We start from the raw sequence: 17,847 nt of genomic DNA on the forward strand, positions 1-17,847 counted from the left end.
AATTTGAGCAGTTAAAAGGGTCTGATACGTGTTGCAATGGCAGAAACACTTGGGGCGGTCTTTTTAATATATTTTACAGAACAATCTTAATATTTCACTATAACAATAACAATTTACAACCATCTTAATGGATACCACTTTGATATAACGTTGTAGCCATTTTCATTCATTTTTTGTATCAATGTAAAACAAATTAACAGCTGTGAGGACAAGGAATGTTAATGTTATAGATTAACAATACTAAACCTCAATAAATTCTATGTACAGTAATGAAAATATTAAACAATAAATAAAACATTTCATACATTGTAGTTTTGACTGTTGCTCCCCTCCACCATCTTCAAAAAGAAACGTTTGATAAATATGTGAAATCTCACTGTCATTATTTGTATTAAAAATTGAATTCATTCTTATTATAGATTTTTAGGTGCACTTTTAAATAAAATCAACCCCTTGAATGCTGTGGTGGAGGATGGGCAATGAATTAAGACGAGTTGGATATTAGGAAAACATTTAATCATACCTCGCCATAATAAAAATTGTGGTGAGAGATTATAAGACTCCATATGTGGTCAGGTGGGATTAAAAAAAAGTACACCCGAGGTGGTGGAAATTTCTAGTTTTGAGTTGTAAAAGCATGGTCACAATAACAATTAATTTTTCAAGACCCTGCAACACTTTTCAGATTTGTTTTATCCAAATGTTATTTTTAATCTTTGAATACTTCTTATTCTTGGTTCTTGGTGTGGTTTTTGTTTATTCCAAAAAATGCAAACACATTTGTCAGTGTGCTTTTTTTTTTGAATGGCTTGTCTGTTCTCTTCGGCTGATTCTGGATGAAGTTCCGTCTTGCTGCAACGAAAGTCTTGGCTGCCTTGTCCCAAACACACCGCTCCTGTAGAACCTAAAATAGACACATTAAACAAAACAGAAGTAAGTACATGTAATTTCATTCATTCAACCCTGACATTTAACTATGGCAATGGGATGGGGGTGGAGGGGTGTGTGTGTGTGTGTGGAGATTGATGTGGTGTTTTCAATTTTCTGTAGCATGTATTTTGCTATGGTACTTTCAATTTTCTATGTAACTTTTTAATTTACATGTAATTATTTATTAATGTAAAACTGACAAATTAAACTCCTCATACACAATGGTATATTAAAGGCTGTGGTATGTACTATCCTGTCTGTGGGATGGTGCATATAAAAGATCCCTTGCTGCTAATCGAAAAGAGTAGCCCATGAAGTGGCGACAGAGGGTTTCCTTTCTCAATATCTGTGTGGTCCGTAACCATATATCCGACACAATATAACTATAAATAAAATGTGTTGAGTGCATTGTTAAGTAAAACATTTCCTTTCTACTGTTTGTTTGTTTACACTTTTTATTTTCTAATATATCTTTTTTTCTTATGTACGAAAGTATTGAAAGATAAAAAAATTCACTTTTGATTACTACAAATATTAGTACGACCAGAAACACAATGAATACTGTAAACTGGGAAAAAATAGCATGCATATTAATTTCGCGTTGCTCGCGCCCATCCTCAAGTCGGGAAATTTATACACATACATTATTTTCACACGCATTATTGTTTACAGATGCCAATGGTCATTCACGAAATTTAAACATTGTGAACATGCGATATTAATCCGGTTTACAGTATACAGAAAATGAACAAGAAAATACATTGCATATTAAAATGACTACTAGTCAGGAACATATTACAGTGTTTTAAAAAGTTGCAAGCACCCATTTACAATTGTAACTGGTTCTCACTATGTCACACTCATTTTACTGAGTTGAAAAAAGTTTAACAACACCACTGGAGCACATTGATTAATTAATCATCGGCTATTGGATGTCAAACATTTGGTAATCCTGACTCGTAGTCATCAGAGGAAACCTGCTACATTTTTTCTAATGCAGCAAAGGATTTTTTATTTGCACTTTCCCACAGACAGGAAAGCACATGCCATGGCACTGGTTGGAACAAGACAAAACCAATCAGCTGAATGGATCCACTGAGGTAGTTCGATCCTGTGACGCAAGCACCTCAAGCGAGCACTCAACTGACTGAGCTAAATCTCGCCCCACCCCACCCCACCCCTCCAAGCTAGCGAGTCTCATAAAACAACATAGTGCTGGGGCCTAATTCACAAAGCTCTCTTGAGCTCTGCTAGACAACAAAGCATCCTCTTTGCAAGTCTTTTAGCACTGCACTGTGAGACCGCAACGTTGCGAAAGTTTACTGAATTAGGCCCCTGGTATCAACTGAATGCACGGCAGTTTAAAACACTAACCTTAAAAGCCCGTTCCATCTTGCATGCTGGTCTCTTGAGTGGCATTATCACAACGGGTACTTTGTCGATGTCCTGCTTGGAGGTGATTGCCGCGATGGAGTTCAGGTGGACAAGGACTTCACCAGCGAAGTCATCGGAAGTGATGCAGTCGTAGTCCAGCACAGACAGCAGTATTGTTGTTCCTGGTATGGCCAGGTATTCTTTGGGAATACCGGTACTGAAAAAAACCCACCCAAAATCATGTAAAATATACTAATGGCATATATATATATATATATAGAATACTAAATGAGCTTGCCTGTCATACCATTTTTTTTATGAAATGAGTGAACAGTTTTCGTATCTGATGAGCGAAAGCGAGTCAGATACCAACACTGTTCATGAGTTTCATAAAGATGTTATGACAGGCAAGCTAGTTTTGTATTTCATTTATTACAAACCAACTGCAAATAAGCTGCAACGCAGATGTAAGCAGATGTCGAGACCTACTCAGGGCCGTAGCTAGCAGGGGGACAAGGGGGGCAGTTGCACCCCCTCCCTGAAAAAAATCCGGAAAGCATTATAGAAACTTAAAAAAAAAATCTCTTCTTAACTGTTTAAGGAGTTGTAAACTATTAACTACTCAGTTGCTCCCCCCCCCCCCCCCCCCCCCAAACCCCCCCCCCCCCCACCCCCCCCCCCCCCCCCCCCCCCCCCCCCCCCCCCCAAACAAAAAATCCTAGCTACGGCCCTGCTACTACATGTTATTTTTGTACAAATTGGGTCAGCAAGTGATCTATGTCACGCCAATATTACACTAGTTACAGGCCTCTGAGAATTAAAAAATAAATTTAGGTATCCCATTTCCTTTCTGTGTAACACATATGTTCATGTAAATGATGTCCTAAATTTATGATGCAGACAGGTTATGCAAAATTAGTCCGAGCCATGCTTGAACAAAACAACTGGTATAGACGTAATGTCAAAAGTTGCGACCCACGACTGTAACACAAACATAATGCCAAAATGTATAAATAAATGCATAAAGATGTACGGGTGATATAAATTGTGACATCTTTAATTACTTATTTTGTTTGATTGTAATTTCATTTTATGCATGACGTGAAGATATTTAAAATGTGTCATAAATATTATTATGAGTGGCTAATTAACGAGATATCGATGTAGCATATATGAAGGGAGTAGGGTAAAAATCAAATTGTTTCTAAATAGTTTAAATGTAATCTGTGACAATAGAAGACAAAGTATATTGTATATTCAGTTTGTAATAAAGAATTTTTTTTTTATTCTTGTGATATTTGTATTTCAACAACAATGTCCAGAAGGGTTTCAATTAAATAAACAGGTAAACATATATTGTGGCAAAGCTAAAATGCATCAATGAGTTTATGTAGATGAGAGTGACTGATTTTCTGGTAATTAGTTTATATTATTTCATGTAATGGCTCTTTCACAGGTGTCCATTTCCACAGTAAATTATTAAAAAGTGTTAAAAAGTGGACAATTTTAAGAACTTGCTTATGTGAAATTATAGCATGGAAAAACCCCCATTAATTCATGTCTTACTATTAGCACAGATGCACTGAAGTAAGCAAAATATGTTAATGTTAAAATCACAAAATTCTATTTACAAGTATTGTTTTCTCTTGAATTTTATTATTAACACATGTCAATTTTGTAACTATTTTATTGAAACTTACATAACTCATAATTTCCATAAAACGCCTCCATCCTTTTTTCATCTCACTTATAACTGTCAAAATGACATGACGGAGGTAATACGAGTATGTTATGAATCCCTGACAAATTTTTCTGCAATTACAACATCAACAGCTAATTTTATAGTCAAATGCCTTACATGCAGTTTTTCTATCGGTTGTAACCTTGGGCAATACAAGAATCCTGACACTCGTTTCGTAAAATCAGTACAACACACAAGGTCATGTAATAATCTCTATATATCAAATGTATACTTACAATGTAAATGTTGCATTGAAAACTGGCTGCAATGTTTTCTCCACGACTTTTGTCTTCTGAGGTTTTATTGCCTCAAACATGCTGTGTGGCTGCAGACTTACTACCACATAGGGGTCACTCAGCCCTGAGGGGTCAAGCCCTGGAAGATCTCTTGCTTGCATCACTGAAACAAGACAATACAATTGTGTTATCCAGTAATAGATTTTGTTCCTCAGAATCTAAGAGCAATAGGTGGTAACAAAATTAACTCTGCAGTTATTGTATGCTGTACAATTTGTGTTCTAACTTAGGTTTGCAACTGATTATCTCTCTCGATCAGACGGATCCGGCTTCTCAAGATCTGTATTTCAGCACAGAACTACACCTTCAACGTCTATTGACTGTCAATCTAGGGGTTTTCTTGACGGGATGCAACCCATCTCGTCCCTACAAGCTGTGCACCCTAATGGCCTTAACGAGGCCACTCACGTGGACATATAGATCGGACTTTAAACTTTTAGACATTCGTTCAAAAGTTTATGTAAAAATTACTTTCTTTTTTTAACATTATTAAATAGTCCGATTCTCTCTTCTTTTTCTTATTTATTTTTGGACTGTCCTCCTAAAATGCTCCAAATTATATAAATATTCGACCAAGCAGTCAATTATTTTTATTTTTGGCTTGTAACTTTTCTTTCTTTTTTTAAATTCTATTAACTTTTTTACTAATTGCTATTTTCGAAATTCTGCCATTTTCAACAATACCCCTCCACTCCCTCCATCCCAAGTCAGGCCACCGATCTTATCTAATTTCTTTTTGACCACCCAATGAGTAGAATTTTCTTTATTAATTATATTAATTAGAGATGCGCATCAAAATTTTAAAGGCCCACTATTTAATTTTTAGATGTAAATTTCAAAATTGTCTGCTTAAATTTATTTTTTTCTGTCCCGGGACAAGCTCCTGGCTCTGCAGAGACAGGCCCCGGGACGGACATGCTCGAAACTCTAATGGTATATGAGCATGTAAAAATTATTCGCACTCGCAACATGTGCAACATTTGAATTGTGTGGATTTTAATGAATGCTCAGGTGATCACGGTCTGCATGAATGAGCTGTACAACAGTTACTGCCAGCGATGAAAATCATCACCATTCACTACATGCGGAAGATGATCTTCGCCAAGGACTACTGCAGCTTTGCCAAGAGTAGAGTATGTTTGGATTCAAGAAGGCTCTTCACAACAAACTCACTCACTCACTCACTCTCTCTCTACCATGATGTGTCATCCCTTCTGCCAAACCTATCCTCCATACTAGGGCTGAGATCGGACTTTAAACCTTTGCGGCTACCCGTCAAAGACCTATGGGTTTTTTCTCTCTTTGTTTTGTAAATATTCCAAGACATTTTCTTTTGGCATCCCATCTAAATTGCTAAATTCATCTCAAGTCACTTTCGCTAAGCAGTCTATTATTTACGTTTTGGCCTCTTAAATTTTTTTTGGACATGTGTAGACTAATTTAGGGTTTTCACCAAATTTTTATTCCAAATTCCGCTCACCTCCGAAGTATCTCCTCCCCCTCCCCGGCTGTCACTAGCAAGATAGAGGCTGTATTTTCAAGGTGGACATGCCTGAACCTTAATTGGATGTAGGCACGAAAACGGTGTTCAGTAATCGGCTGTACATAGAATTCATTATCACAAACTTACCTTTGATATATATAGAGACCATTTCTCTAGTTTCCTCCACAAATGCAACTTTCACTGCAAGATGACCCAAATATTCTGTTGGTGTGTCCTAAACAAATAATAATAAGCTGTATGTTTAATGCTGTTATCTTAAAGTTAAACTAAATTAATAATCTCTGCAATGTTTATTTCTTTTGTTGTTTTTCCTTATTTTCTTTCAATATTAAAAAAGAAAGAATTGTTGTTGGATTTTTGGGGCTATTTTTTCTTCCAGGCAGTGGTCCACAACTGGTGTAATAAAGGCTGTGGTATACACTATCCTGTCACTGGGATGCTACATATAAAAGACCCCTTTCTGCTAATCGGAAAGAGAAGCCCATTGTGTGGTGGCAGCAGGTTACCATTCTCATTACCTGTGTGGTTCCTAACCATATAACCTTAATTAAAATGTGTTCATTTCATTTAAAATTATTTTCATGCTTATATCCAATTAAGGTTCAAGCACACTGTCCTGGACACAAACCTCAGCTATCTGGGCTGTCTGTCCAGGACAGTGGGTTAGTTGTTAAAACTCACTCTGGGTGAGAGCCAGTACCAGGTTGCGAACCCGTACCTACCAGCCTTGTGTACAATGGCCTAACCACGACACCATTGAGGCCGGTAAATGTGTTGAGTGTGTCATTAAATAAAACATTCCTGCCTTCAGTCCTTGGGCATCTTTATAATTACCGTATTTGACCGGAAATAAGCCCATGTCTTTGAATAAGCCCACCTCCGTTTTGATAGCATTTAAGAAATTAGGCCCTCATTCGTAAATAAGCCCACCCCCAACTTCGTCACCTTATAAATAACATGAAATTGCAAGTTTGCTCAAAGTTCATTTAAAAGGTCATACCTCCTGCAGATAATTAAACACAAATGTAACACAATATTTTACCACCAGTGAGATTTAGCAGTCTAACAATAACAGTGTGTAACATTGTTTTCAATTTCATGCCTGCAGTATTTCTCTGAAGTATCCAAGGCAAGTATGAACTAAAAACCAGTGTCTATTTTTACCACCACACTGGGTCCGCAGTTAATGCTAATTAAGCAAATACCGTATTCTGATTGGCTAAGAACAATGACCTTAGATTGACAAAAAAACAAATGACACTAATTACCATTAGTAATTATGAAAAAAAAGAAGAAAAGATTCTCAAGAGAATTTCTTACCGGTTGATCTGCTAGATCCTTGAAATACTGCAGCATGAGTTTTTCTGTTGTGAGACAGTTGTCGTCCAATCTGAGTACCAGGTCACTGTAGTTAAACGAGTGTTTCTTCGTCTCGGGTAGACCACAGTTCACGAAAAACGACGACAGTGAGTGCAAGTGCTGAATAAATACATGGTGAGATTCACAATAAATGTTGGGTGCGATGTAGTTCTGTGATAGAGCGCCTGCCTGAAGTGTGATGGTTGCATGATCTATCATTATCAGTGGAATTGGGGGGGGGGGGGGGGGGGGGGGGGGGGGGGGAGGGGGGGGGGGGTGGGGGGTGGGGGGGGTGGGGGGGGGGGGGGGGGGGGGGGGGGGGGGGGGGGGGGGGGGGGGGGGGGGGGGGGGGGGGGGTGGTGGGGGGGGGGGGGGGGAGAAAGGGAAGATGTAGCCAAGTGGTAAAGTGCTCACTTGATGTGTGGTCGGTCTAGGATCGATTCCCATCGGTGGGCCCATTGGGCTATTTCTCGTTCCAGCCAGTGCACCACGACTGGTATATCAAAGGCCGTGGTATGTGCTATCCTGTCTGGGATGGTGCATTTAAAAAATCCCTTGCTATTAATGAAAAAATGTAGCCAGTTTAGTCGTAGATTTACATTTACGTGCAAAACTAGGCTTACGATGTTTTGTGAAATTGGGTCCTGGGCCCCGTTCCATGAAGTGATCTTAGCACTACTATCGCTGTAAATACCTACCATCGCGACCTTAATTTATTTCTATGATCACCAGCCTGTTCCATGACGTGGTGTAGTTTATTATCATTGTAAATTATTGTGAAACAAGGCTTTTGTAAGCCACTAACATAGCTGTCAAATGGCAGTTATACGATGATTTGATAATTTTCGAAGGATACTAACTTTTTGTGTAAAAATGGATCTAATATATACCAAGTACCTTTTATGAAAGTCAGCGTTCTATGAAAAACATTCTAGGCCATACGACTGTCACACGAAATAACTCTCATGGGAGATAACTCTCATGTTTTATGCATTCGGCAATTATTGCTTAGTAAATAAACTGACAAAGTTACTTTATGGATCTCTGATACCAATGAATACATCCAACATGTTCCGAAAAGTCCGTAACTAATTTATTATTTAACTAATTCGCACTTGTTCGCAAAGAAGATTTTAATCATTAAAGGGGTACTTACGACTACCCCAAGGTTGCTTTGTGGAATGACTGTAAAGTTTACGGTACCATTTGTAAAACTCATCTTAAGTCACTACAGTTAACCTTACCTACGATTCTTTCATGGAATGGGGTCTTGGTCAAGAACTTAAAATTTATCAATGAAATAAATGTTTCACTTTCATTCATGACTCGCAAAAAGCAAATTGTTACAATGTTTTTCCAATGTGTACAAAAGGAAATACTTAATTTTCTACATGGATTATGCAAATCAGCATGTGCTCCCCACTTTTCAGATACTTTGCTTTATATTTGCTTTATAATAGTGTAAAAGTGTGTAAATATAAAAGTGTGCCCCCCCCCCCCCCCCCACACACTTTTTGGTTTTTCCTAAGCCACTGTATTGTAAGGTTTAGTTTGATTGAAAACTCTTCTTGTGTTGTTATTTTATTAGTAAACTCACCTTTTGCATGTACTCATAGTACTCAATGGGTCTCTGTATAAAAGAAAAAAATTCTGATATAATAAATTATTAATATAAATTTTATTTCTATTGCTACAGCAATAGAAATAAAATTTATATTAATAAATAGTTGACAAATGCTATGCAAAAAACAAAATTAGAAGAAAAACAAATTCTGATAAAAAATAATAATAAAAGTTTGATTTCTTTCTATTGCTGTCGGTGAAAAATGCTACTGAAAAAACTAAATTAGAAAAACATATTCTAACATAAAATATCAATATAAGTTTTATTTCTATTGCTATAGTTGAAAAATGCGACTCAGAAAACCAAAATGGGAAAATATATCAAAAATAAATACTAGCATAGCCAGGATTTTGTATTGGGGGTGGGGGAGGGGGTAGATTATCTGCATGCTTTGCACTGCTTGCTTGAATGTTAATTGGACTATGGTATGCAGGAAATTTAATCAAGTTAAAATGCAAATGTCCAAGTCTTACACCAATCATCATGTTGTCTTCAAGCAGCAGCAGCATGACGCCCCAGAGATGCTCCACCATGTTTGGGTAAATGGTGGACGACAGTCGGTCTTGAAGAGTTCGTAAATTGGTCGACAAGTACTCAAGTGTATCATCCACAGACTGGAAAAACCAACAGAAAAGTGTGCAAATGAAATTTTAAGATTATTACAGTGTCATTATTCACTGGGTGGAATTGGTCAGCATGCTTACAGCTTAAGTAAAGAACTCGTCCTACGACATCTTCAAATTACAAAAACCTAGTATGATAGATGCAGAATGAGAATTAATCATCAGCAACAACAACAGATAACTGCAGAGCAAACTTAATTTTGATACGATATTGTACAGATCAAATATAACTTGCTTTTATAAGTATGTGGTCTTTTTAATTTATTGGCACCTCAAATGCTGTGGTGTGTACTTTCTTGCCTATAGAAAAGTGTCTATAAAATATTTCTTGTTGTTTTATTGTTAATAGTCTATGTGGTAGCAGTAGGTTTCCACTCCCAACCCCCCGCCCCCTCTCTCTCTGTTTCTCACAGACACACATACACATACAATACAAAGTGTTAAAAATCCTTAATATTACACTCCAAATAGTCATAGCTTAAAAATGTTCTGATATATTAAATAAACATTCATATTCTTTACAGCAGGTTACATGTACATCAAAAATGCATTCCACAGATACAGCCCAACCAGTAACATACTAATATAATTCCAGTCTGTAAATACTCTTATTGTTACAAATGCTTGACGTGGTCCAAATATTATCGTGTGACTTAGAAAACCGACATCCATAACTGCACGAACATGAGTTTTGCACTTCTTTTGCCAATGCGCTATACCAGTCAATTAAACAGTGTGTTTAGCAAAACTCACCGATACTTTTTCTGGTGCCTTTAAGACAAAGGTCTCCATCTGTTTCTGAATATTGACTTTCATCCTGAAGGCTATCTCCTGTAGGAGGAAGGAGCTCTTGAACAGGATGTCCTGCTGGGTGGTGCTGATCAGACGGTTCAGGGTGACCAGCGACTTCTTGCCGATGTTTTCGTCTTCATGCGACACGGACATAAGCTCGGTAACATCGTTCCAGTGTAGGTGCTCGGGTAACTCACTGAGGTACTTTCGCACATGCTCTATGTTGTTGAGTGTAATGCACACCTATTAAAAAATAATAGAACATTGTAAGTTATAATTTGACACATCAGGCTGAATTCCTTAGATAAATAATTTTAAATTTTTTATAATATTACTTTAAGGAAATGAAGAATAATAATAAGAAGAATTTATTTGCATAACACCCGCATATGGGCAGAGCAAAAATAACCATATAATATACATTTATCTGCAGTAACTCTCTAAATAGCCATGTATATATTTAGTAGTTTATAATAAAAGAAAGAAAGCAATGTTTTCGCACATGCTCTATGTTGTTGAGTGTAATGCACACCTATTAAAAATAATAGAACATTGTAAGTTATAATTTGACACATCAGGCTGAATTCCTTAGATAAATAATTTAATTTTTTTTAAATATTACTTTAATAAAATATGTAAACTCTCTAAATAGCCATATATCTATTTAGTAGTGTATAATAAAAGAAAGAAAGAAAATGTTTTATTTAACGACACACTCAACACATTTTATTTACGGTTATATATAGCGTTGGACATATGGTTAAGGACCACACAGATATTGAGGAAGGAAACCTGTTGTCGCCACTTCATGGGCTACTCTTTTCAATTAGCAGCAAGGGATCTTTTATATGCACTATCCCACAGACAGGGTAGTACATACCACAGCCTTTGATATACCAGTCGTGGTGCACTGGTTGGAATGACATATAGCCCAATGGGCCCACCGACTGGGATCAATCCCAGACCAACAGCGCATCGAGCGAGGGCTTTACCACGGGGCTGCGTCCCGCCCCTAGTTTATAATAAATGCAGGTGTTTAGGCATGTGCATGTATGATATTTGGTAAGACATATTCAAACTAGAATCTAGGTAGGAATCGGATAACAAAAAAACTAAAACCTTATGATTTCTTCCAATGATATGCCATTGTTCAGTTTCCTTTAGATCTTATTTGCAAAGGTTTAAAAGAGAACGATATGCATGTATACCTTTTTTGGCAGGGTATAAAAGTAATACATTTTCGCATGTCTCTTATAAACGGCCTCAGCGGCGTAGTGTTTAAGCCATCGGACTACTACCCAGAGCGAGTTCTTAAGGGCCCAATGGGTAGGTGTAAGGCCACTACACCATCTTCTCTCTCACTAACCAACTAACATCTAACCGACTGTCCTGGACAGACAGCCCAGATAGCCGAGGTGTGTGCCTAGGACAGCGTGCTTGAACCTTAATTGGATTTAAGCAAAAAAATAAGTTGAAATGAAATGTCTCCTATAATACAATTGGTGATACAATTTGGGCCACTGAAAGCCAAATTAGGCCCTAGAGTTAGTCCTAGAGTGAAGATTTTTAAAATTTAAAATGGAGTTTGTTTTACCCATTCCTCTTGATATAAGAAAATAAAAAGATTGTGAATGCTAGATTACCCGGTCTGTGACATCAAACTGTGCCTCATTTGAATCATAGTAACAGTTTCTCTCTAAAATACAATGAATCTTTTCAACGTACAGTCGGATTCCATCACATATCAGCTGAAATATAGATAACAACATTGAGAAATACCAATCTTCAAAATAAATATACAAAAAACAAACTGCAAAATAAAAATACAAACTATTTAATATAATATGCTTTACAATTTACAAAATTGTTCATGACTGTTTGATGTCATTTAGCAATAGTGCGAAAAGAATGTTGCATTAAAGAAAATGGGTTAGGTCAGGTCATAGGGTTTAAAGTGCACATTCAAAGCAAGTTGTTGTAGCGCATGCCTGTCATGGGTTTGGGTGGGTGGGTGGGAGGGAGGGAGGAGGGTCCACCCACACTGGCAAGTGCAAGAGAGCACCAACAGCCTGAAGGGGTGAGAGAATGGGTGGGCAGACAAACTTTAAATACTTATCTCCCTTGACATAAAGGACATTAAAAAATGTGAAGATTAATTTTTAAACATTATTTGTCTTTAAAGTTGTAGTCAAGTTAAAGTAGATACCTCTAATGGAATACAGTGCATAATTAATGACATCCCAGCACAAGCACAAAAGAACACATTGACTGCCGAGTATCATACTACTGGGAAGGAAGGAATGTTTTATTTAACGACACACTCAACAAATTTTATTTACGGTTATATGGCATCAGACAAGGTTATGGACCACACAGATATTGATAGAGGAAACCCACTGTTGCCACTTCATTATATATCAATGATCTGCCACTCTATGCAAAGCATTGTGTCATGGATCTGTTTGCTGATGATGTAAGCTCCACATCTGTAGCTGATGACATATCTCTGTTAGAAAAACATGTCCAGTTAGATTTGAATGAGGTGAGTCTTTGGTGCAACCATAATAAGATGTCTCTTAACTTAAATAAAACTAAAATCATGCTTATTGGTTCTTCTAAAAAACTGACCTCGATTGCAGAAACCTCAACAGCATTGACTGTATATGTAGATCACATACCAGTGCAATGTTCCACTTCTGAAAAACTTCTTGGTGTACACATTGACCCAACACTGACATGGGCTAACCACATAAATGCCATTATTAAAAAATCTTCTTATTTATTATACATTTTTCGACAAAACAGAAAATATCTTGACCAAAAGACCAGATTAATATTCTACAGCTCTTACATATTACCTCACTTAGACTATTGCTCCACAATTTGGGGAACCTGTTCAAAACATTCTATAGAAAACTTCAAAAAATCCAAAATCAAGCTGCAAGACTTATTACTGAAAAAAGCAAAGAAATGTCCACTGCAGAAATAATTAGCTCTCTCAAATGGCTTAAAATCAAAGAGAGAATTGACTTTAGAACCTGCCAGTTTGTCTACAAAGTCCTCAACAAACTATCTCCATCATATCTAGAAACAATGTTTCAAACAACTTCAGAAATTCACTCCTTAAATCTGAGGTCAACTCAACATAATCACCTTTATGAATTAAAACCAAGAACAGAATTTTATCGCCATAGTTTTTCATGCAGGGGAGCTAAACTGTGGAACACACTACCTTCAAAGATAAAATATTCTCAATCCCTCGCCTCATTCAAATCCAGTTATTTTAAGCACTATTCAAATAATAATCAATTTTAAGATATACCTTTGTTGTTGATTTTGTGTTTGTTAAAATAATTATGATGTATTGAGTTATCACTGACTCAAGTTTCTTAACAAATTGATTTAAATATTATTTATATATTCATAATATGTGCTATTGTTCCTCATGCTATACATATTACATGTATGATGATGTTGTTTCTTTGAATGTATGTATGTATAATATCATGTATAGATTAGAGAGGGCCTCATGGGAGACCAGTCACCTTGTACTGAATGTGTTTACCCTCTGAAAATAAAGAATTTTATTATTATTATTATTATTGAATACTCTCTTCAATTAGCAGCAAGGGATCTTTTATATGCACCATCCCACAGACAGAAGAGTACATACCATGGCCTCTGTTACACCAGTTGTGGAGCACTGGCTGGAACGAGAAATAGCCCAATGGGGGTCACCTAGAGGGATTGATCCTAAACCAACCACACATCAAGCGAGCACTTTACCACAGGACTACATCCCACCCCTCATACAACTGAATGTTGGAATTCGTATTAAAACCTACATCTGTTATCTTTGTGATTCCCATGATGGTGGAATCTGGGTCATTAAATCCTATTCGGTTCCATTCTTCAATTATCTGAAATTATTTTTAACAGAACATTCAAGCAACATATTTTTTTAAAGATCATAACTAAAGATAAAAAAACAATAAAAAACAAAACAAACATATTTAATGCAGCTTTAAAGGAACAAATGGTATTATATCTTTAAATTAATTATTTTATACAGTTAATAATATTCAATATTTCAATAAGAATTCTTAGTACTGTCTTTCAAAAAATAATTTCACTAGAAATTATACTATGTTAAGAAAAAGAGTTATTTCCCGTGTCAGAAGAAAACCAAACAAAATTGTGGTAGAATGTAGATTAATTTGATAGCAGTTTTCAAAACAACATACCACTGCAAAACATGAAAGCACATCCACTGATGAATTAGAAAATTTGACCAAAGACGTCACAACAACCATCTGTAAAAGAGAAGTGGGTAAATTAGTATACCTGCAGACATGATTTAAAAAAGACCTATAATAAAATGGAATATTTCTTTAATGACATCTCAGCATACTGCTTAACAAACATCGATTTCATGTTAAATATAATAAAAATACCCACTACTGCGACTAGTTAAGTTTTAATTGATAGTGAAAACTATTTTATGTTCTTTTCCATGTTTGTAATGGGGAAACCCTTAGTGAGTTTGTTGAAGGGGATCAATCCATACATTTGACAAAATTCACCAAAAAAAAATGCCTAGAAGCTCTAGCCACTGCTGAGGTGTGCTGTCCACTTTACAGTGGTCTCACTGCATGCTGCCTGGCTCACCTGGCTGGTTATTCCTTGGTTTGGACCCAGGAAATATTTTAGAGGGGATCAAAGGCAAAATGTCACTTAATTGAAAATTGTAAAGAAATTGTTCAAAAAGGGCCCCTTTAATTTTATAGCAGGGACAGGTCCCCTTGGTTCCCTCCTTTGGTTCCACCCTTGTAAATGTCTTCATCTCTTTCATTAATTTACAATGAAGTAAATACTTACATCCTTATTGATCTCTAGTGCCTCCTCATTCTGAGGCATACATTCAGTCATTGTTCAAAAAGGGCCCCTTTAATTTTATAGGGGGTGACAGGTCCTCCTGGTCCCCTCCTTTGATTCCGCCTTGCACATGTCTTTATCTGTTACATTAGTTTACAATGAAGTGAATACTTACATCCTTGTCAATTTCTAGTGCCTTCTCCATCCGAGACGTGCATTCAGTCTTGAAGGTCATTATCCAAAACACCAGTGAGTTCTGGAACCATGACTGATACTGACTAATAGTCAAACGGAACATGTCCCTGCAAACACAATCATAGATGCAACATTAAATTGATTATAAAATTTAAAATAGGAGCATTGATACCAGTATTGAAAATACAAATGCAATATTCCTAATTATTCCCATAATGTGACCCATAGTAATTACTTATTACCAGCAATATATCATTAATACACAATTATACCTTTGACACCTAATAACCAATGCTTAAACAGTGAATATCACCATGTTTTCAGGACTATATCTAGACTATAACAAAAGTACTGGTGAGGTACATGATATGACCATCAGGAGTTTGATGGAAAACGATAGATATTAATGAATATGTTACGGGTATGATTTAATTCTAATTATATGAAATGTTTGCAATGGGATGGATGAACAGTTTGCTTTGGACCAACTACTGATGATACTGTATCCATCAGAGAAGGTGATTTTCCTGATATTCAGAATATAGACAAATTATTTATTTATTTGTATTACAGTGACCTAGAAATTATATGTGACACACCGCCACACCAAATTGTTCCTACATGTAAGGTTTGATGGTCCTGTATGCAAGATACAATCTGGACAAGGATTTACAATTATGTGCAGCAGACCGTGAAAAGTAGGTCACAGTGACCTAGTAACAGTACATGACACACAACCATCCCAAGTTGTTCCTACATGTGAGGTTTGATGGTCCTGTGTGCATCTGTATGCAAGATATGGTCCGGACAAGGATTTACTGTTATGTCAGGGATATCAACAGGAAATTAAAAAAAATGTCTGAAGTCAAGCGAAACGAGAAAAATGGAAGAAATTTGTAATAATTCAGCTGGGGGTCCAGTGGGGCACTGTAAGCCGCCCCCCCCCCCCCCCCCCGAAATGTTTTTAAAATATATGCATGCTCCTAGAGTGATACTGAGCCACCTGCTGTGGTATATAACAATACTTATGAAGCTAAAATTTAATTACCTACCAATTTTTGTAATTCATACCAAATGTTTATATTTTATTAAAATTATCTGTTCAGAAAATAAGGAATTGTGGAATTAATGCTTTTAAGTTATAATGGGAGACAGATAGAGAGAAAGTGAGAGAGTGAGAGGGAGACATAAGATGAATACACTGGTGCAATAATTTGTTTGTTCTCAATATGTATACAGGTGATGCGCCAGTTCCAGATCACTTCAAACAAAATTGTGAATTCTGTCAACATGCGCATGTAATGTGCAATAGACTGTGAAAAGTAGGTCACAGTGACATGACATACCACCATCCCAATTTGTTCCTACATGTGAGGTTGATGGTCCTATCTGCATCTGTATGCAAGATATGGTTCAGACAAGAAAAAGTTGACAGACGTACAGACGGACAACGCCATACCATAATATGACCCATCATAGACAGGCATATAACAATGGGTGAGGAAGGGGTTGAGGTAGTGAAAAACAAAAACCCCCACATTAATGTAGGATCTATTTCCCAGCTAGACAAAAATAGCATTTTAAAACTAAAATTGTCACTTTTCTGTATTTTAGGATACACTTGTCTTTACTACTAGTAATGATCTTGGTTTTAATGAAGCTATTTACTTTTGAAAAGCTTCTTCATTAACCAACATTTACCAAGCATGGATTCAGGTGGATGTGCCCCCCACCCTCCTCTCCCTATATGTTTGGTCAAACAATATATAAATATATATTTGGTCAAAAATTACATCTGCAGGGTTAAATAGACAATAACACCCCCAAATCTCAAAACTCCATATGGTTATGTCCATTGTAAACTGAATCGTTTTTCTACGGAACTAACTGTATATTTGGTATTTCTTGAAAAAAACACCTGGCTATAATCTAACTGTAGACCCTTGAATCGTCAACTCCGCCTGTTCCAATTGCTAATGACGTCATTAGCTTTCCGGGTGTTATTGTCTATTTGATCCCAGAAAAAGAATGTAATTAACCAATCACAATACAGAACACTTTCGCTATCACCTGTCCAGGACCTTTAAATTCTATTTTCAAAAACAACAGCAGCTTTTGGGGCCCCCTCTGTTAAATAATCCTGGTTCGGGGCCTACTTACCTATCCGTGAGTCCATCACGAATGAGCTTGTACAAGTTTCGTAATGAGAAGTAGAGGCTGAGCGTGAGGCGACTACTCTTAGTGATGTTGACAGTGAACCTGTGATAACGCAGCTGATACTTGTCCATCTCGATCATCAGAGCACGTGTAATCGAGGTCACCTAGCCGGAAAAAAATGTTAAAAACTTCAAAATTATGTGAAAATTATTTTATGGAATAAATTAACCGAGTTTAAAAACATTTTTAAAAGTAATCAATATTTAATGATGGTTTTATAACCAAATATGATCCCTGTTATTGACAGAACTCTTTGGCGAAGTCAGAGGTTGTGTCCATGACAGGCGTGCTTGAACATTTCTCTGATGTAAGCATGC

General features: G+C 36.7%; 1 protein-coding gene across 1 annotated transcript in view; it reads right to left on the bottom strand.

Annotated features, from left to right (window-relative positions):
• Nucleotides 1-671: 671 nt before the first annotated feature.
• Nucleotides 672-17,847, bottom strand: part of LOC121368816 (protein unc-13 homolog D-like) — a 58,584-nt gene continuing 41,408 nt past the window's right edge. Inside the window, exons 16-28 of the mRNA XM_041493562.1 lie at nt 17,474-17,634; nt 15,294-15,420; nt 14,488-14,556; nt 14,089-14,163; nt 11,887-11,991; nt 10,205-10,486; nt 9,302-9,442; nt 8,802-8,834; nt 7,166-7,324; nt 5,972-6,059; nt 4,282-4,444; nt 2,305-2,521; nt 672-904 (exon numbers count right to left, since the gene is read on the bottom strand). Coding sequence (XP_041349496.1) covers nt 728-904; nt 2,305-2,521; nt 4,282-4,444; nt 5,972-6,059; nt 7,166-7,324; nt 8,802-8,834; nt 9,302-9,442; nt 10,205-10,486; nt 11,887-11,991; nt 14,089-14,163; nt 14,488-14,556; nt 15,294-15,420; nt 17,474-17,634 — 1,797 coding nt within the window. The 3' untranslated portion in view covers nt 672-727. The remainder of the gene's footprint in view (nt 905-2,304; nt 2,522-4,281; nt 4,445-5,971; nt 6,060-7,165; nt 7,325-8,801; nt 8,835-9,301; nt 9,443-10,204; nt 10,487-11,886; nt 11,992-14,088; nt 14,164-14,487; nt 14,557-15,293; nt 15,421-17,473; nt 17,635-17,847) is intronic.

This window comes from Gigantopelta aegis, chromosome 3, assembly GCF_016097555.1.
Source record: "Gigantopelta aegis isolate Gae_Host chromosome 3, Gae_host_genome, whole genome shotgun sequence".
NCBI classification, from domain to species: domain Eukaryota; kingdom Metazoa; phylum Mollusca; class Gastropoda; order Neomphalida; family Peltospiridae; genus Gigantopelta; species Gigantopelta aegis.